At 43.0% G+C, this 19,996-nt stretch overlaps 1 protein-coding gene across 2 annotated transcripts in view; it reads right to left on the minus strand.

Moving 5' to 3' along the window:
• Positions 1-214: 214 nt before the first annotated feature.
• The window catches only part of PRCC (papillary renal cell carcinoma (translocation-associated)), a 23,307-nt gene continuing 3,525 nt past the window's right edge, over positions 215-19,996 (minus strand). Inside the window, exons 2-8 of one of the 2 annotated variants that reach the window (XM_008570311.1) lie at positions 11,247-11,294; positions 9,482-9,730; positions 9,164-9,400; positions 6,546-6,641; positions 4,703-4,846; positions 2,585-2,650; positions 215-717 (exon numbers count right to left, since the gene is read on the minus strand). In XM_008570311.1, the coding sequence (XP_008568533.1) occupies positions 631-717; positions 2,585-2,650; positions 4,703-4,846; positions 6,546-6,641; positions 9,164-9,400; positions 9,482-9,730; positions 11,247-11,294 (927 nt within the window). In that variant the 3' untranslated portion in view covers positions 215-630. Of the gene's footprint in view, positions 718-2,584; positions 2,651-4,702; positions 4,847-6,545; positions 6,642-9,163; positions 9,731-11,246; positions 11,295-19,996 lie in introns of both variants that reach the window. The other variant, XM_008570304.1, reaches the window with a different exon arrangement.

A 19,996-nucleotide genomic window follows, 5' to 3' on the forward strand; every position in this document is an offset into this window, starting at 1 on the left:
AACTCTTTCATGCCATAGAAACTCCTGACTTCCCCCAGTCTCGAGATATTGAGGTCAGCAATACTTTCCATATCTGGGATCACAGGTCCCTTTGAAAATCATCCTTCCCTGTATAAAATTGTGCATACAATTTCTAGGGTCTTCAATGGTTACGAACCCAGTTTAGGTGGTAGGTAGGGAGAAAAAGCAAAGCAATCATCCAGGCAGCTCAAGATGGTTTGGAGAGTGCTTTATACGAGGTAAACACAGGTCCAGAGACAGGGCAGGTAGCATCTGTCAGACTGAATGTTTTATTTCAACAGATATTCCTGGTTTAAAAAAAAAAAGGTGGGGGGACAGGAGGTGTCAACATTTCATCACACCTGACAGGGAGCAAAACTCCCATCCAAGAACTTACAGCCCCTTCTGAGGCATCACTCAAGTCTTTGCTAGCTCCAAGACAGAAAGGAGCTGAATTTTCTAACTTTTGTTAAGAAAAATCTATCAAATATGTTCATTCTCGCACAGGCGAGGGCTGGGTCCTCAGGGAAAGAGATCCTGGGCTTGGAGCAGCTTGGGTCCCAGAAGTGAAGCTGGGGGCCAAGCCAGCTGGGCTGGCAGGAGATCCTGGGAGCAATCAGTTCCAGGGCCCTAGAATCCATATTTGGCTTGGGTCTGACGGCGGCTAAGCTTGTTCTCTGACCAGGTGTTCTTCAGTTCCAGTTCTCGCTCCTTAGCCTATGGTGAGGAAGAAGGGGTTGGGAGAGTCAAACTGGAATTCTGAGAACCATTTTCTACTTACCTCTGTGAGCTTCCCAATTTAAAATCTTTCTCCCATCATAATAATTATGGGGAAATAGCAAATCCCTTGAAAGACTTAATTTTCTCTTATCCAAGTAGAAGACAACGACACCAAGGAAAAAAAGAAATATCATCTCTTTGGGGAGCTAACAAAGTTTAAGCAGAGTAAAGACTCAAGAATTCTGGTGCTTCCTCTGGTAGAATTCAAAGTGAAACACTCAAGTGAGAAATGGACAAATGAAAACTAGAATTTGGCACCCAAAAGGAAGACAAATCAACTGCCTTCAATACCCGAACAGCAGTGGGCAAGGCCAGCTTCAAAGGCTTGGACAGGTCAAAAGAGGACACCAATCAACAATACCTTAGTCTGGAGCTGCAGTTTGGTTGTTGTGTTGAATATAGTACCCCAGAAACTCACACCATTTTAAAGTAATGACTGAAGCTGTGAAAAACTGAGAGGTACTAGAATAATAACTTCTCTCTTCTGATCTTGAAAACACCTGGCTCTATACTGCATTGTGTGAATGTACAAGTACCACCCTAGAAACGGTGCTCTGATGCCTGCTCATTTCTCCTGGAATTAGGGAGGCAATAAGGGTTTGTGTTTAAAACAGACCCTACCCTCAAATTCTTTCAGAACGTAGGAAAAGAGTACAAATGGAAAGCGTACAAAGGAGTTCCTGAAAAGGAAGGTGAAAATATGAAAAGGACAATGAAAGCAAGATTTGCCATTGGAGGCTGGCCAGTTAGCTCAGTTGGTTAAAGCATGGTGCTGATAACAACATGGTCCAGGGTTCGATCCCTGTACCCGCCAGCTGCAAAAAAAAAAAAAAAAAAAGATTTGCCATTGAAATCATCCATCAGCATGTATGCTCCCCAGGGGCTGGGTGGTTAGCTCAGTTGGTTAGAGCACAGTGGTCTAACACCAAGGTCAAGGGTTTTGATCCCTGTACCAAAAAGGGTCTTATTCATGTCTGTATCTTTGACAGCATTTAGGACAGTAGGTCTCAAAAGATGTTTCTTTAATGATGAAATGAGTATTTGAAAGCTGCCCTGTCATATCAAATAAATTCTAAGACATACTCTAATTCCGAAAGACATTTTTGAATTATCTGTAATTCTGAATTATTTGTGTCAATGTTCCCTGCCATATAAGTGATGAATACAAAAACAACCTCCTCATCAGGTGGATGTTGTGCTAAACTGGTGAATCAACTTTTTCTTTAGTTTTTTAAATTACGAGATAAATTTGTTTTGTTTTTTTTTAAAGATGACCGGTAAGGGGATCTTAACCCTTGACTTGGTGTTGTCAGCACCACACTCTCCCAAGTGAGCAAACCAGCCATCCCTATATAGGGATCCGAACCCGTGGCCTTGGTGTTATCAGCACCACACTCTCCCAAGTGAGCCACAGGCTGGCCCTTAAATTTTCTATTTAAAAGAACCCTATAATAAACCATTTCACTCTCCTCTTAAATTATGTTTTGAATATCTGAATTTTCACTTACAGAGTTTATTCTAAGCACCTGTATTCATTTTATTTATTTATTTATTTATTTATTGGCAGCTGGTTGATACAGGGATCCGAACCCATGACCTTGGTGTTATAATGTACCTAAGTCTTACCTGCAGTGAGAGTGAGGTAGAGAATTCTGAAGGACTCATCCCCCACCTAGTGGCCATACACAGAACAGAGAAGAACGCCTGCTGGAAGCTGGTCCCTGGCACCTGGGCCTCTAGCCCAGATTTCACCTTCAAATTCCCAGTTTACAGGGATCTGAAACAGGACCCTCACTCCTCTCACCTGATGTATCAGATATGTGATCTGGTGTTTCCGCCGCTGCTGGCCTGTTGGCTGCTCACCTTTCTTCTGCAAGGGAAGAAAACAGTTATGAACCCACAGTAAGAAAAGCAGAAGTTTCTCATGTGCCCAGACAGTACGAGGTTGGAGACTGAGAAACCAATCACACAGCCCAAATCCTGGGACAGAAAAGTCAGCTTGGAGCTGTTTTTATGCCTATATACTTAAACTTTAAAAAGTTTTTTTTTAAGGCCTTGCTTTAGTATGAAAAAAGTTATTTTTATTAAAGCCATTATGCAAAAAAAAAAAACAAGCTCAGAATACTTGCCTGAAATAGCCTGCTAATAACCCCATTAGAGTGGAAATACTTTTGAGGTCAGGACTGTCTTCCGTTTCTTTGGCATTCCCACCCACCCCCCAGGACCAAGCATGGGGCTCTGTCTATAGTGAGACTAGTTTTATTGCCTGCAGTCAGTCTCAAACAGCTTAAATGCCAGGGCACAGGTGGTGATCTTCTGCTGTCCCTCCAGGCCCTCTCACAATCCCTGTGCCCATCTCCCCCTTAAGCCCACTCCATCTCTGTCCCCTTCTCCCCAGTCAGGCCAGATGTCTAGCCTGTCTCCTGCCTACTGCTTACCAAGCTCTCTCCCATCAATCACGTTTGGCTGAAACCCTGCCTCCCCCATTCTAGTAAGTGCCAACAGCTTCCCTGGAATTAGAAATTTCACAATCACTCCACTTCTCTCCAATCTTCCAGCCTCCACCCGTAACTGCATTGAACCCCTAACCAAACTTTGATGCAAATGATTTACTGTCAAAGTCTATATTGGTCTGGGCTTTCATTCTGTGGTTTTCCTATCCTCTGCCAGAGTTCTCAGACTAGAAGCTTCCTAATCAGCCCCACCCAACTCCCAAAACTCCTCTCCAGAGTCTCCTCAGCACTTATGTAATCAATTTGCACTGTAATCACTTACACTCAAGTGTCCTTAAATCTCTTCCCAACTACGCTGTCAACTCCTCAAGGACAAGAACCATATCTTCTTTTTTAAAAAATCTAGTTCAGTACAGTGAGATGGTGGGAAGAAAACTTGGAGCTGGGGAAATAGCAAATTCTAATTCCTTGCTGCTATTTAATATGACAGTTAGAAATGACACACATAAAACATCCAGCTCCATTCCTGGCCCGTGGTGAGCACTGACAACACTAGCTATTACTATGTGACGATGCTTCTCGACCCACAGTTAGTAGAGCATGTTCTCCTAAGTGGTTCTTCCAGTAAACAGTGATGGATCTATGCTGATCTAACCACAATCCTTTGCTCTGTCCTGTATGACCGCCAGCATTCAGTTAAAACAAACGGCTGGGGCTCGAATGGCCATCTGTGGCCACAGAACAAAGCAAAGCAAATGAGGGGGGAGGAAAAGGGAATAAAATCCTCGATCTTGGCCTTGCTGATGCTGGGCTCAAATCCAGGGCTTCCCCATATTTGCCCCCTGTGGCAGGCTCATAAATGTCCACATTTGCTGTATTCAGCTACTAGGTGAAGAGATGTTTATCATACTGACTGAAGAAAAAACTAGCACAGAGAAAGGAGTGTAGTATGGGAAACGTGAGGAATAGAAGCATTTGAAAAGACCACAGCTGGCTACAACAAATAATGGAGAGAAAGGGGAGAGAACAAGTTGCGTGCTCAGAATCTAGCAAACCCAGGACTTCGAGGCTCTGTTGTGCCCACACCTCAAAAAATGTGCTGAGCCAGGTCCCAGCTGAACAGGATGGAGAGAGTGATATAATTGTTGAACATCTGTGGATTCTGTCCAGCCAGGGGAAAGAGCCACAACACATCAGAGACCTTCCCAACCACAGGCTAGGAAACTACTCCAGCCATTCAAAATCAACACCCAGTCTCCCCCATCCAGCTGGAGAGCAGTGCTGCAAAGTTCTGGAAGACAGGAGCTATATCTATGAGGCTTGGTGAGTACTCCAGTACCATGGGCAACATATGTTTGCTAAAGATGTAGTGACAATAACAATGGGGTGTAGGGTCAAGACAGCAAGTAGGACAATATCTTGCTTTGAGGCCTTCTAAGTTGGCCGCCCAATAGACCTTTCCCACTTACTTTGCTGAACGACTTCATGGTTTTCTCTTCTGTCAATGACTTTGTCATCCACTGCTGGGCCCCACTGAGTTGGTCATCACCTTTGATCTCCACAAAGTTGATTTCCTCCCTCCCTCGGTTCCTCTTGCCCTGCAGCCGCTTAAACTGGAAAAGAAAAAAAAATACAGTAGTAGGGAATTTGGGTGAGGGGATCAGGAGATGTTGCTAAGGATCCAAAGTTTATGGAATGATTTTGTGCATCACCAATCCCATTGCACCCCTCAAATCGCCTCTGTGCAATATGTTGTTTCATCCTGCCATCTACCAAGCTTGTTTTGATGCCTTCTCAGAAGGTCTCCTGGACCCAGGAAAAGGGAAGCCAAGAAGTATCCCCAAACATGAGTGAATACAGAGAACCAGTGTTATGAATTTGTGCTCAAATTATATATAAATTGTATCTGCCTAAAAGGATTGCATACAAGTTTCAAATTAAGAATTCAGGGTTAAAAAAAATTCCAGGATTTCTCCTCTAAAAATCAGTTTTTCTCATCTCTGTTCCTTCTCATTGGTTTGGTATCATCAAATTAGCAGACTCCTCAACAGAGTGGAGAATATAGAGCTAGGTACAGAGGAAGCCACAAAATAAAAAAAAAGGCCCAGCAAATTTCCTAGCAGACTACTACTCTTTCCTCCTCCTCCTCATCCTCCGCCTCCTCCTCCTCAAAAAAATGCAGATCACACAAGTCATCCAGAGATATGCCTGGAAGGGAGTGTGAGTAAAATGAAGTAGAATTTAAAAACACTCATCAGAAACTTCAGTGAGACCCAGGACCTGGCCTGAACATTAGTGAAGCCTCTTAGGTTCACTCTACCTACAAGAAACTGACTTTTGCCATTGAATGAGTTCTCAGCTGTCTCCTGGGCTTAGGACCAAAAGGATCCAACTAATGAACTTGCCAAGAAGGATATACATAGAGGAGTGGATGAACACACAATATCAACCACAAGCGGAAGTATGCAAAGGATAGACACCTTTCTGGGAAAAAGTGAGAAGAATTAGTTTTTATAAGAACCTCCGTGCTGGGTGGTACCCCCTATTTCTCCAATTCCCTCCTAATAGGCTGTGACTTCCCTATAAACGGGATAGAACCTTATATCCTGAATGTGGGCCTGTTAGCTGCAGAACATGGTGTTTTTACCTTCCCTTGTGCTGAGGTTCAGGAGAAGCTCAGCAGCAGGAGGATACATTTACATGAAACAGAGATTATTTAACATAACTGCTGGTAGCCTCCCAAAATCCATTCTCCTCTTCTTCTTTAGTGTCAATAAAACAAAAATTTTAGTTAGGCATATTACCACCCAACTAAAAGACTACTTTCCTAGGCCCCCATGCAACCAGATATGGCCATGTGAGCAGACTCTAGTCAGTGAGAGAGAAGTAAAAATGCACTGAAGAACTTTCAGGAAGCCTCCTGAAAAGGGAGGGAAAGTGTCCCTCCCCTTTCTTTCTCCACTCTGCTGCATCTCCAGTGCAGATGTGATGGCTATAGCTTTAGCTGCTATCATGGACCATAAGGATAAAGGCCATAGCATAGGGATGGCAAAGCAATGATCAGAAGGAAACTGAAACCCTGACAACTTCGTGGAGCTGCCACACCACCCATCGCCTATCTCTAGCCTTCTTTTATGAGGAAAAAAATTAACTTCCCTTATATAAGCCACTATTATTTGAAGTTTCTCAGTTACATGTTGCCAAACCTAATCCTAACTGATACTTTTTTTTTTTTTTTAATTTCCTTTAGCTTCAGATTTGTAACCTGGAGTCCATGGGTCAAAGAAGGTCACTTGTGCTTTGTTAACTTACTGCTTCATCATCAATGAAGGAGGCATCTGGAGCAATTTCCTGTGGGGGAACCAGGGCCGGGTCCTGTGCAGGATAGTAGCCACCACTGTAATAATCCTGCAGCCAAAGAAGAAAAAAAACACACACCGACTGAGAACACAGTGAAGAGGGGACAACCAGACTGCCCAGAAACAGAGAAAACCCTTATCAAAGAGGCAGTGGTGAGATGCCCACATTATAGCCCCTCAAATGGACCAGTTAAAGGCACAGACCCTAAGGACCTACCCTATACTCAAGAACAATTCCTGCAGCTTTTCTGGTGTGCACTGTCCAGATAGATGCATATTTTTTCAGGGTAAAATGGAATAAAGACATTCTCTCCTGCATCAATCTATACCCTGCTCCCTCAGCTGCTTCCCAGCAGCCTCTCCCACCCCTTACTTCTACCATGTGCTCAGCCCTGCTCCTCCTGCTCATAAGACCCCAATGAGCTACGATATGAGCAGGAATAAGAAGGTGTGAGGCACGTCATTCCTGCTCCTTATCCTATTTGGGCCCTCTGGACACAAGGAGACTATAAGGCATGGGGAGGTTGGATATCTAATATGAAATAAACCACTATTAGGGTATTATGGAATTTACAAAGCCGAAAACAAACCAGGTTTGTGTTACCAGAGTTTTAGTTCAGGAATCTGATGACTCCCCTTAGAGGTGAGCTGCCCAGATGCTGCTGCAGACCCTAGAGGAAGAAGGGGTGAAGGCAAGGGCAAGGCCCCTGCTGTGGCCAAGTCAGGCAGCCACAGCGCCAAGAAACCATTTCCTCCTTGCCTATACTTTCTCCCAACTCTTACATCTTTGCCCAAAATACCAAGAAATGCCCCTCTAAGAACATTAATTTTATAATGAGCTAATGGAAAATAGTTTTGATATTCACCACATAAAAATAATATACAAAAATCCAGAGCAATTAGAGTATGGATTTTTCTGTAACAGTACTCACAATAAGATACATTTAAATTTCAGGATCCTCTAGTGTATTTAAAGTGCTTTAATTTGCATAGACTGCCACATGATGTTTATAACTGCATACAGAATTCCAATTTGTTATTCATTTGCTGGATGTAAACCAGTGGTTTAGATTTAAACAGCATCTTTTTTTTTTGGCTAACGAGGTAAAAACAGGTTGGCCGGTTAGCTCAGTTGGTTAGAGTGCAGCCTTGTAACACCAAGGTCAAGGGTTCCATTCCCTATACTGGCCAGCTGCCAGAAAAGGGGGGGGGGGTAAAAAGTAAAGAGATTAAAAACAATCTTATTATCTTTCTCCTTCCTTCTAACAACTTTGAGGGTAGACATACTGTCTCTGATCAGCCTACAGGATATAACAAGCTTCAACAGCAAAGATTTAATAAACAGTTGTTTTCCAAGTTGTTGGTCAAAACAGGGTCCCCTCAAAGCCCCTCCTACCCATGCCCAGACTGAAAATAAGAGTAACACTAACCATTCAGAGAATACCAGTGGTTGAAGGGGACTTAAATTTTCCAACCATCCCAAGCTAGCCGTAAAACTTTCTGCAGCTGTCCAGTCATGGGGCCGGCCAGCTGCCTCTGCTCAGCTATCACCACCAGTACTGAGTCCTCAGGTTCCTAGAAGCCCTCTCCTTCTATAGAAGCTCTGACTGCTGGGAAATTTTTTCTTAAACCTACTTACAACCCAGCATCCTATACACTCATTCTCTGGGCCAAGGAGAACGAATCTAAATCTCTCTCCCAAATAACATATGAATACAACATGTGGATAAAAATAGTTATAAAAACTAAAAAACAACAACAACAAAAAAGAACATGAGATGAAATAAAAAATTTTAAAATAGTTGTAACAACCATTTATTGGGCATTTACTATGTTCCAGGCACCACCATGCCAAGCTACTGTAATTCTCCTAGCAACCCTATGAGGTTGCTATTACATACCATTTTATAGCTAAGGAATCTGAGACTTAGAGAGGCAGTTAAGTACTTTCCCTAAAATCACACAGCTTGGAATTCAAACCCCAAACCACCCTCAGGACCCACTCTGTGTCACTGCCCAAACTATGGTCCCCAGGCCTTCTCTCAAGGAACTTGCCTCAGCACTTTCAACTTCGCCTGACTCATTCATGGCCTCTCATTCTTTTTATTCCCTTTTTGCATTCAACTCTCCATATTCCCTCCTTACCTCTCCAGCCCCACCCCTCTCTTCCTATTTTCTCAAAACTCCCCACCTGCAGAAACTCTTAGACTAACTGCTTTCTAGAAGTCTACGCCATAGTTCCCTTATCCTCATCATCTACATTTCAAGAGGCTATCTTGTATCTCTAAAATTAAAGACCGCTCCTCCTCCTGCCTTCTCCCTCTACCTCTCACCAGCTCCCACAGTAAGATTTTCAGAATATGTCAAATATATCCTTCACCGTGTCAGACTTCAAGACTTGGGCAATTTAGATCAATATGGTTCAGAATGAAGGTAGTATGGCTTGAGGACTGACAGGTTTAGGAAGATCAAGACACCAGAAGGTTAATTCAGCTGTACTGCTGGCTCAAAACTCTCCCTGACTGTCATGCTCCACCAGTCTCTGACCTGTCCTCTGTGCCTCCTACCCACCTGATAATAAGCACCAGCGGCATTAGCATCGCCATATGTGGAAAACTGATTGTAGCTGTACTCGTCCCCAGGTTTAGGCATCCAAGGGGCCCCACTTGAGCCTGCTGCCATCTTGAATTCAAGGGGGGCATTGGCAGCATCGTCCTGGAAAGCCGGCTCTGGTTCTGTGCCTGGAGGCAGCTCCTCAGGGACAGCGGGGATCGGGTAAGGGTATGGCTCAACTCCAGGTGGCTCAGCCTTGTCAGGGAGGGAGAAAAAGTTTTCAGGGGCTACTTCCTCATCACTGTCGTCCTCCTCCTGCGTGATCTGCTTCGTCACCTGCAGAGCAGCACTCTTGGCGGCAGCCTTGATGGCGGAGGGTGATGGAGTGGTGGTTGTGGTGCCCACAACAGAGGCAAGAGAGGAAGGCTTGGTCTTAGAAGCCAGTCTGGAGGACTTAGTATCAGAAGAACCATCCGAGGGTTTCCGAGAGAAGGCATGGGGCAGGAGCAACCTGTTAGTCTCTTTCACAGTCAGGTTTTTAGGTTGGGGAAGCAAGGCAGACAAACCAGTGCCCTCGCTGGATCCCTGGTGAGCCCAGGTTTGGGGTAGGAGAGAAGAAAGATGACAAGTGAAATTTTATGTTATGTACTAGTGACACCAAAAGCAATAATTACAGATATGTGCTGTAACCTACAATATTACCAGCCCTTGTTTCCTTCCTACCTCCACCCACTCAGGCCATCCAATCTGGGCTTGACTCCTCCTACCTCAGGTCCTTCTGCTGGCTGCTTCTCCCAAAGTGAGATGTTATCCTTCTTCCCCTTGGCTCTATCCCAACCCAGCTCCACTGTCCTTTGCCACAGAGACTTCCCCAACTCAGTGTCTTTGGTAAATATGATGCTCATATTAATCTCATATCATCCTTCCTCCCTGAAAGCCCAGGTCTCTCCAGCTAATCACTCGACTTCTCTCCCTGTCCTAAAGGGATCTCTTAACATGGGAACCCTCTCCTTCCTTTGGATTGCTACCCAAAGTCAAGAACAAGGCTCTGTCCAAAAGAGACATTCATACATGTTGCCAAAAGTCTCTCCCCTGCCCAAGGAAAGACCTACAGATGTGGTATATTAGCTAGTTAATGCCAAAGTCAAGCATTTCATTTATATTACTCATAAGAATCTCTTAGATGGCTGTAGGCCCAAGAGAAGTACCAATTGGAAAAAGGAGAATGGAATAAGGTCGCTGTGTCATATACATAAATCACCAGATAACCACCTTATAAAGGCAGGACCACTTTTGCTTTTCAATGAGACATAGTCAGAGTGTAAATTACCAATTGCAGAGAGAAAAGGAAGACTCCTGGGGACCAAAATAAAGATACTGAGACGAGAGGAAACAGAAGCAAACAGCAGGGAGGTCATCTACTAGCACTGTCTTGTTGAGGAGTTCTGGTCTTGATTACAGAGAAGCAGCCAAGTACAGTAGTTAAGAGCTTGGACTCTACAGTAAGACTGCCTGAGTCTGAATCTTCGGCTCTGCCCCGACTAGTTGTCTGACCTCGGGCAAACTGTTCAGTACCCTCATATGTAAAATAGGAACAATAATAACACCATGACTTAGGCTCTACTATAAGGATGAAATCAGTTAAATGCTGATAAAGTACTTAGAATAGTGCCTGGAACATAGTAAGTGCTATTTAAGTGTTTATTTTCCAAGTTAAAAATGAAACAGGGAGAAGATGGACAATTTTAAAATACAGATACTCCCTAACATCGTTTTGACCAATTCATTTATTGTACCCTGCCTAAATAATCCTTTTACCTGAAATGTAATGAACTGAATTGAGTTACAACTCATTCCCTACCACTGCCTGTCCTCTAAGAGAGGTAACACCATCGTGCTAAAGCCAAGAAACAGTGAGGAGAGGGTAGAGATGCACAAGGTCTGCAGTTATAAAGAAAAACAAAACAAAACCTAAATAGTCCTCAAATACCTGTGTTTGCTCTAAACTGGATTTGAAAACTGCTAGGCATTGTAAGTCCTGTCTTTCAGGAAACAATATGGGAAGAGAAGAAATGGCTTATATTATTGTCACAAAGCTTACCTGAAGGACAATTTTCTTCTTTGTGGGTTCATCTTCCTCAGAATCTGACTAAGAGAAAAAGAAATGGAATAAGGCCTCACTGTTTTAGGACAGTGGAGGAAACACATTAAATGAAGTACATACAAAGAATTGGATAATAGATGCCATCATCTTGTCTGTGCCCCACCTCTGGACAGAGGTACATCCACCCTAGGCCCAGCCAAACAACAGAGCTCCTTTCCTGATCTCAAACAGCTTCAGAGAATGGGGTATGCCTTGACCTCCCTTGGTCACTCATTCCCCTACCCCCCAGACATGCCGCACAGCCTTCTTGGTGTCAATTTCTATTCTGTTAAATTGAGACTATTTCCTACCATTTGGTCCTTGGCGAGAAGAAAAAGCTATACCCATTCTTCTTCCTATAAATCTGTCCACTCGAAGATGAATGGGATTTGGCCCACTATCTCACCCAATCTCAGCTTCACTTTTAAAACCACTTATATAGACTACATAACCACAGGCCTAAGGAACTCCAGTGGGATTAAGTGGTGTGTTAACTACTCTTCTATTAGGCACTAAAGGTCAAAGCCATTGGAGAAATCCATTTTCTCTCCAAGGATGATCTATGGTCTGCCAAATAGAGTTGTTCATGTCCAGGAACAGGGCAGGCAAATGATGACAGTGAGGATTTAGGGCAAGACAGGAGGTCGTCTGTGTTATACCTCTGACTCATCAGGACTGTTTCTAAGACAAGCTTTCACATTGAAAAATATCTAAACTTTTAGCTCAATACCAGTTCCTCAGCACCTTCAAGGCTAAGAAAGATGCAAGGCATATGAATAGCAAGCTTTAACATTTTATTTTTAAAAATTACTCCCCAAATGAAGAACCTTAAAGCTTCCCACTTGTTCCCAGGGCCTTGGTTTGGGCACCTGTAAATAAAGGTGATTAGGCAGGAATCTAAGATTCCATTCTTCTCCAAGATTCCATAAGAACTCAAAACCTCTGCCTGTCTTTCTCAACTGACTCTCATATCTCACAAGTTCCTTTTTGAATTTGTCTGCTTCAAGGATCTTTCAATCACAATAACTGAGAACCTACTATATGAAAGACACTGTACTAACTGGTATCCCAGGCAGGGCTTTGGGCAGCTAAAGTCCTGGCCACAAGTCTCCAAAGGTACAACCAGGACCATCTACCCTAGCATGCTTCAAAGATTTTCTGTGTATGTCATGACATGAAAACAGTACCTGCCCTCAAAGAACTTACAATCCAGTAAGAATGACAAGTACTCAAATATCTGTAAAAAAGGCAATAAAAGATAAGAGCATCAAGTGTGGTTCAAATATCCTCTCAATTAGTACAGCCATTATAGAAAACTGTACAGAGGTTCCTTTAAAAGCTAAAAATAAAACTACCTTATGATCCAGCAATCCCACTTCTCGGTATTTACCCAAAAGATTTGAAATTAGTTTGTCAGAGATATCTGCACTCCCATGTCCATTGCAGCACTATTCACAATAGCCAAGTTATGGAATCAACCTTAGTGTCCATCAGCTGATGAATGGATAAAGAAGATGTGGTCTAGGTACACAATGGAATACTATTTACTTAGCCTTAAAAAGGGAGGAGAGGCTGGCCGGTTAGCTCGGTTTGTTAGAGTGTGGTGTTATAACACCAAGGTCAACTGTTCGGATCCCGGATCCCTGTACTGGTCAGCCACCAAAGAAAAAAAAAAAAAGAAGGAAATTCTGTCATTTACAACAACATGGATGGAACTGGAGACCATTATGTTAAGTGAAATAAGCCAGGCACAGAAAGACAAATACCACATGTGGAGTCTTAAATAATCAAACTCATAGAAGCAGAGTAGAATGGTGGTTATAGAGGCCAGGGGTTGGGGGGAATGGAGAGATGTTGGTCAAAGGATACAAAATCTCAGACAGGAGGAATAAGCTTTTCTCTTGAGATCTACTGCACAGCTTGGTGAATATAGTTAATAACAGGGTACTGTACATTTCAAAATTGCTAAAAGAGTAAATTTCAAATGTTCTCACCACAAAAAAATAAGTATTTGAGGTGATGGATTGCTTGATTTAATTATTCCATACTGTATTCATAAATCATATCATCACTTTATACCCCATAAATACCTACAATTATAAATTGTCAATTTACAATAAAATATTTTTTTAAAATCCCCTCAAAGAATCTGCTGTTTCTGCATTTCTACTTTCTTTCACATAAGTCCTTCCCCTTGTCACTCCCACCCCTGTACCTGTATCACCGCCACTTCTCACTCTCCTGTCAATCTGCACTCTGTAGGGCCGGCCCGGTGGCGCACTGGATAAGTGCGCCGCTTGGGAAGCGCGGCGGCGCTCCCGCCAGAGGGTTCGGATCCCACATACAGACCGGTTCCCGCTCACTGGCTGAGCGAGGCGCGGGAGCAACACCGAGGGTTGCAATCCCGTTGCCGGTCCCCGGTCCGGGGGCAACACTGAGGGTTGCGATCCATTGCCGGACACGGAAAAAGACAAAAGACAAAAAAAAAAAAAATCTGCACTCTGTACTTCCTGACACAAAACCCCTGAGAAGTCTCTGTGATAAATTTACCTTGCTCTTTTTCACTCGGTGTCCCTACATCATCACACTTTGTGATGGTTCATCTGTGCTTGCTCTATACATGTTACATTTTTTTCATGCGTTTATTCTCCCCTTTGCTCTGATAGTAAAGGCTATATCTTGAATATTGCCTCCCAGTAGTCAATACACACTGATTTTAATTAACTACTGCCAAATATATATATATATACTGGGGTTTTTTAATTCATTTTTTTTTTAAACCCACAAGGGAAATCTGTCTTGGTACCTAAATATAGGGGATAAAGGAAAAGGCAGCCACACCTACTATGTGTCAGACGATCTACTCACAACTTTTCATTTAATCTTTACAATAGCATTTCAAGGTAGGCGTTATTATCTCGATTTCACAGGTAAGGAAAGTAAGGTTCAGAGAGGTTAAATAATGGCTAGGACATTATGGAACCAGTGCCTGAACTGGTTCTGGCTTCCATGCTTTTGCAACTACCCCATGCTGAGCTGTCTGTCCAGGCGTGAGACCCACACTGACAAGATACACTAGATCCCACATAATACAGATGAGAGAGCACGACATGGGTTTAAGTCTCAGCTCTGCCACTCACTGGCTGGGTAATCCAGCTATTTAACCTCCCCAAGACTCAGGTGGAAATAATACTTACCTCTGTCACAACAATGTTGGAAAGACTGTAGGAGCTACTGTCTTGAAAGTATGTACAAACTAAAATTCTAAATGGACTTCAAGGATTATTAATCTCTCTGGCTTGCCAAGATGTCGAACTCAACCAAGAAAAAACCTTAAGTACCCAAGAACTAAGCATCCTCTGTTTTGTTTTGTTTTGTTTTTTTGCTTTTATTTAGCAGCTGTCCTGCACAGGGATCCAAACCTTTGACCTTAGCATTACGAGGTGGTGCTCTAAACACCTAAGCATTTTCTACCTTTTCTCTCTGCTCCAAACTCCCATTGCCTCTTAGGAGTTCCTGACCATCCCCCTTGTCTTTTGACCTTAAAATGTATCTCCTTTCCAGCAGACCACACAGAACCACCTCACTATGGGGTATACAAGGTTTTCATGGAGTCCCCAGGCACATTTAAACTTTAACAACTTAGGCAATGGGTCCAATAGCAACAATCTGAAAATAAACAGATTTTATCAAATTTAAGACAATTACATTTATAAAACTGTACAAAAGTATTCTTATTTTTCAGATCCTGCAACAAATAGTGGCTACTGTGAGAGTGGAGGCAACCTGTCCTACAGCTAATAGAATTGAAGGCCAGATCAGCTGTGGGAAGAAAATTCAATTTCTTTTTAAATGTCACAGATTGTTTCCATTATACTGACAACCTAAGTTTACAGTTTAAAAGCAAAAAAAAAAAAAAAAAACCTGTACAAAAACTTTAGAACACCCTATTATTTATGGATTTAGAGGACTGCTATGGCTACTCACAATGATTCAAGTCTCTTTAAACATCTTATACTAAACTACTGAACCCAATTACACATTATCTCATGACATACAGTAAATGACAGCCTCCTAGAACAGAACAATAAAATAAAAACCTCAAAAACATGCTGAGCCCCTAAACCCTTCTTAAGTCATGGTTACTTATGTTTGAGGGAAAGGTAGAAATAAGTATTTAACTCTCCAAGTTGACAAACAGGACTCAGAGATGTTCAATAACCTATCCACAGCCACAGAGGAAACCGAGGGGGACTGGGAGGGTGGGCATACAGAACGAGGATCTATTGCATGCCCTTTGCACTAACTTCTGCCAACTTCATCCTAGAAGAGGTTGGAAACATAGAACTCAATGGTTCACTATGGAAAGAGGTTTAGATACCACTCAAAGCATTTCTAGGAATGGGGGAGGCTGACTGTAGACTAACAAGTAACAGAAGGAAAGGACAGCAAGGAATTATCGGAACACTTCACAAAAGAAAATAAATTTCAGTTTAGAGTACCAGAAAGCAGAGAAATGAGTATTCCAAATGCTAAAGGATGTGTGGTATATCCTCCAATGATCCTGGGGGGGAATACTGCTGTCTTAGAGCATTTGAAAGGAAATCAATCCCACTTCTATCAAGAACTGGGCTAGTCGGGTAATCACTCTCATGTGATTTTCCCCTGTGCACCTTAAATAAATTTTGTATAACTTTTTTTCCTATTAAAAATGGTAGGCGGGGGGGGGGGGCTGACTAGTTAGCTCAGTTGGTTAGAGGATGGTGTTGGTAACGCCAAGGTCAAGGGTTCAGATCCCCATACTGGCCAGCCGTCAAAAAAATAAAAGTACATTCACAATGTTGTACAACCATCACTACTGTCTATTTCCAGAACTTTTTCATCATCCCAAACAGAAAATGTGTACCCACTAAACAATAATCCCCCATTCCCTCCAGCTCCTGGTAACCTCTATTCTACTTTCTGTGTCTATGAATCTGCCTATTGTGGGTACCTCATGTAAGTGGAATCATACAATATGTGTCCTTTTGTGACTAAGCTTACTTAGCACAATGTCTTCAAGTTCTATCCATGTTGTAGCATGCATCAGGATTTCCTTCCTTTTTAAGGCTGAATAATATTCTAATGTACGTATATACCACATTTTGTTTATCCATTTATCTGCTGATGGACACTTGGGTTATTGCTCGTGTTGGCTACTGGTAGTAGTGCTGATATGAACACTGGTGTACAAGTACCTGTTGGAGTCCCTGCTTTCAATTATTTTCACCTAGGAGTAAAATTGGTGAATCATACAGTAATTCTCTGTGTAACTTTTTAAGGAACTGCCAGACTGTTTTACTCAGGAGTATATTAAATGGAGGTTGTGGAGTCAACTCCTAGGGAGTATTAAAGACCAGCAAATAGCGATGTGAGTGGGTCCGTGCCGTTAGATGGAGAGACAGAAGGGCAATGCAAGAAACATCCGAACACCCAACGCTGAGTGAGTGTGCGCTGGGCCAAAACAGGCACACATGGGTTTTGGAAGCACAGACTGCCTCTCTTAAGAAGAAAGTATTGTATTTCTTCTTGGCTTCATGAGAACCTGGGCCTCAGTGGTCACCACTGTCAACTCTAGCTTCAACTGCCAAAAGTGACAAGACACACATACCCCAAGACTGCTGAGCAAGAACGGAAACAGACATTTTCTATTAAGCCAGGTCCAGCAGGATCTGCTAATCTATCAGATCCTCATTCCCTATGGCAGCCTCCCTCTTATCTTTCCAGGCTCTGGTTCAGAGAAACTGCCTCTCCAAAAAGCAATCACTAGCTGCCAAGGCCAAGAGCCAAGGAGAAAATAAGGGCCCAGGAACAGACCCCTGCACTCCCCCCAACCAACAGGGCTCTAAACTCTAATCACTACTACTATTATTCCCATTAACTAGATTCACCAACTTTTCTTTGTTCTTTGGTCTCAAGTATCCTCTGCTTACATCTGCCTTTCAGTTAGGATATCATTTTCTCTCCCATTTTAGCACTCCACATTTTTATCACCTTCTGATTTCTGGTTGCCCGTAGCTCTTCCTTCTATCTTTTCAGTAGGCACTACTATAGACACACCTAGGTTCAAATACAAACTCTGCTACTCCCAAACTATATGATTTTAAGTAAATTGTCTCTGTTCTCTAAATTCCTGTTTCCTACTCTGTAAACTACGGGTAAATGCCCAGTACAGTGTCAGACATTAAGCAGGTGCCCCACAAATATTAGTGCACTCCCCCTCCTCTTTTTGTCTAGGACTAAACCTTACCTAAATCCACTGCAGGTTAACTCTTAATTATTTGGTTACTAGAATTAACAAAAATTAGTGAAATCTCTACCTGAGAGCTTTGAATTTTCCAGTATCTGGGTAAATAATCTGAAAGTAGTGGTAATCATAATCCAGATAACCCTAATATTTCTATTTGCTTTGGAATACACATTATATGACAGAAAACTCTTACAGCAGACTTACTCTTCTAATTTTGGTTTCTCATATCCTAATTTCAGAAGTCTGCATCTCCAGAGCCTATGAAATCAACCAACGTAGCTTGGGTCAGAACAAGAAAGGTAAGAAGGGAAAAGGAGATGATTATCCAGTCTATGGATTATTCCTAATTCCTCACATGAATCAAAAGCTGACTGAATTTGATTTTGGAATGTACCTGGAAGGAGAATCTGGTACTACCCTGACTGCAGATGATTGGATGACATGACCGAAATCAATCAAATTCACTCTCCTGGAAAACCAGAACTGGGACTAAGATTATAGTTCAATTAGGGATAATCTCTAAAAGGAAGGAAATAAAAGCCAGGAAGATGTGGATGGCTGTCTTCCACTGCAACAAAGAAGCAGAGGAAACTGGTCTGCAGAGAAAGAATGAATCAAATGTGCAAAGAGCAGCTGTGTGGATCCCCAACAGATCTCCAGTTCCTGATGCCAGGCCTTTTGTGAGGTACCACAGTATATGTATTTATAATGTATTACCATTTAAGTTGGTTTGAGCTGGCCTCTGACACTTGCAACCAATGAAATCTAATCCCTAATCTGCTCTGCCTCTTGTACTCCCTAAGTAAATGGTACCACTACCTTCTCAGCTGCCTGAGGCAAAAGGCTGAGGAGGGGGGGTCAACCTTGAATACTCTCCTTCACTCTTACCTCTGTTTCGACATCTCCCGCTCCTGGTCTTATCACTTCTTCCTCCCAAATATACCTCAGTTCTCCAGTTCTTTCCATCCCCATCTATTCCTTCATTCAGGCCACCAGCATCTCTCACATTGTGTCTCTGCCAGTCTTGCTCCCTCTAAGTCTCTCACCACTCTGTGATCAGAGAATTCCTGCTCAGCCTTTAAGGGCTCTTCACTACCACAGAATGAAGTAGAAAGACCTTAGCATCCAAGGCCCATTACTATCTGGCCTCTGCCTCTCTCTCTCTCTCTCTCTCTAGCCCCATTTCTCACCACTCTACCTACCCTCCATGTGCTCCAGCCACTGAGTCTTACTCAACTAATGTTCCTCCAAAGCATTTCCTCTCGCTCTCACCTCCAGGCTTTTGTACATTGTTTCTCTGCCTTGATATGCTCCTCCCCACCCTAATCCCCTTTCTCTGGCTACCTCTTATCATTCTGTCTTATATCTGCTGAGACATCTCCCCCTCCTAGACGCCTCCCCAACCTCCCGAGACTGGAATAGTGCCTGCTTGGAGCACCCCCATGGCACCAGTTCTATCGTAGTTCTTCTCTGACTTGACCCAAAAATCTATTCCCTTCTCTGTCTCTCTCAGTAGACCATAAGCTCCTTTTGAGCAGAGTCTACTATGTTCAGTACTGCACTCTTAGCTCTAGGCACAAAGAAGCGGCTCAACAATGAATGAATGAAAACGAGCTCAGAGTTAATTATTTCTACTTCGGCACCAAACTCTAAAGGGAAATGATTTAAGGAAACCTAACTCATTCCTTCAAACATGTACTGAGAGGCTAAGTACAAGACATGGGGCTTAGAACCACAGGGGTTTAGCTCTTTTTTTTTTTGTCTTTTCTCCGTGTCCGGCAACGGATCGCAACCCTCAGTGTTGCCCTCACCAAACTCTAAAGGGAAATGATTTAAGGAAACCTAACTCATTCCTTCAAACATGTACTGAGAGGCTAAGTACAAGACATGGGGCTTAGAACCACAGGGGTTTAGCTCTTTTTTTTTTTGTCTTTTCTCCGTGTCCGGCAACGGATCGCAACCCTCAGTGTTGCCCTCACCAAACTCTAAAGGGAAATGATTTAAGGAAACCTAACTCATTCCTTCAAACATGTACTGAGAGGCTAAGTACAAGACATGGGGCTTAGAACCACAGGGGTTTAGCTCTTTTTTTTTTTGTCTTTTCTCCGTGTCCGGCAACGGATCGCAACCCTCAGTGTTGCCCTCACCAAACTCTAAAGGGAAATGATTTAAGGAAACCTAACTCATTCCTTCAAACATGTACTGAGAGGCTAAGTACAAGACATGGGGCTTAGAACCACAGGGGTTTAGCTCTTTTTTTTTTTGTCTTTTCTCCGTGTCCGGCAACGGATCGCAACCCTCAGTGTTGCCCCCATACCGGGGACTGGCAACGGGATCGCAACCCTCGGTGTCGCGCCCATACCGGGGACTGGCAACGGGATCGCAACCCTTGGTGTTGCGCCCGCACTGCGCTCAGCCA

The sequence above is a fragment of the Galeopterus variegatus genome, unplaced genomic scaffold (genome assembly GCF_000696425.1).
Source record: "Galeopterus variegatus unplaced genomic scaffold, G_variegatus-3.0.2 Scaffold33, whole genome shotgun sequence".
In the NCBI taxonomy this organism is placed as follows: domain Eukaryota; kingdom Metazoa; phylum Chordata; class Mammalia; order Dermoptera; family Cynocephalidae; genus Galeopterus; species Galeopterus variegatus.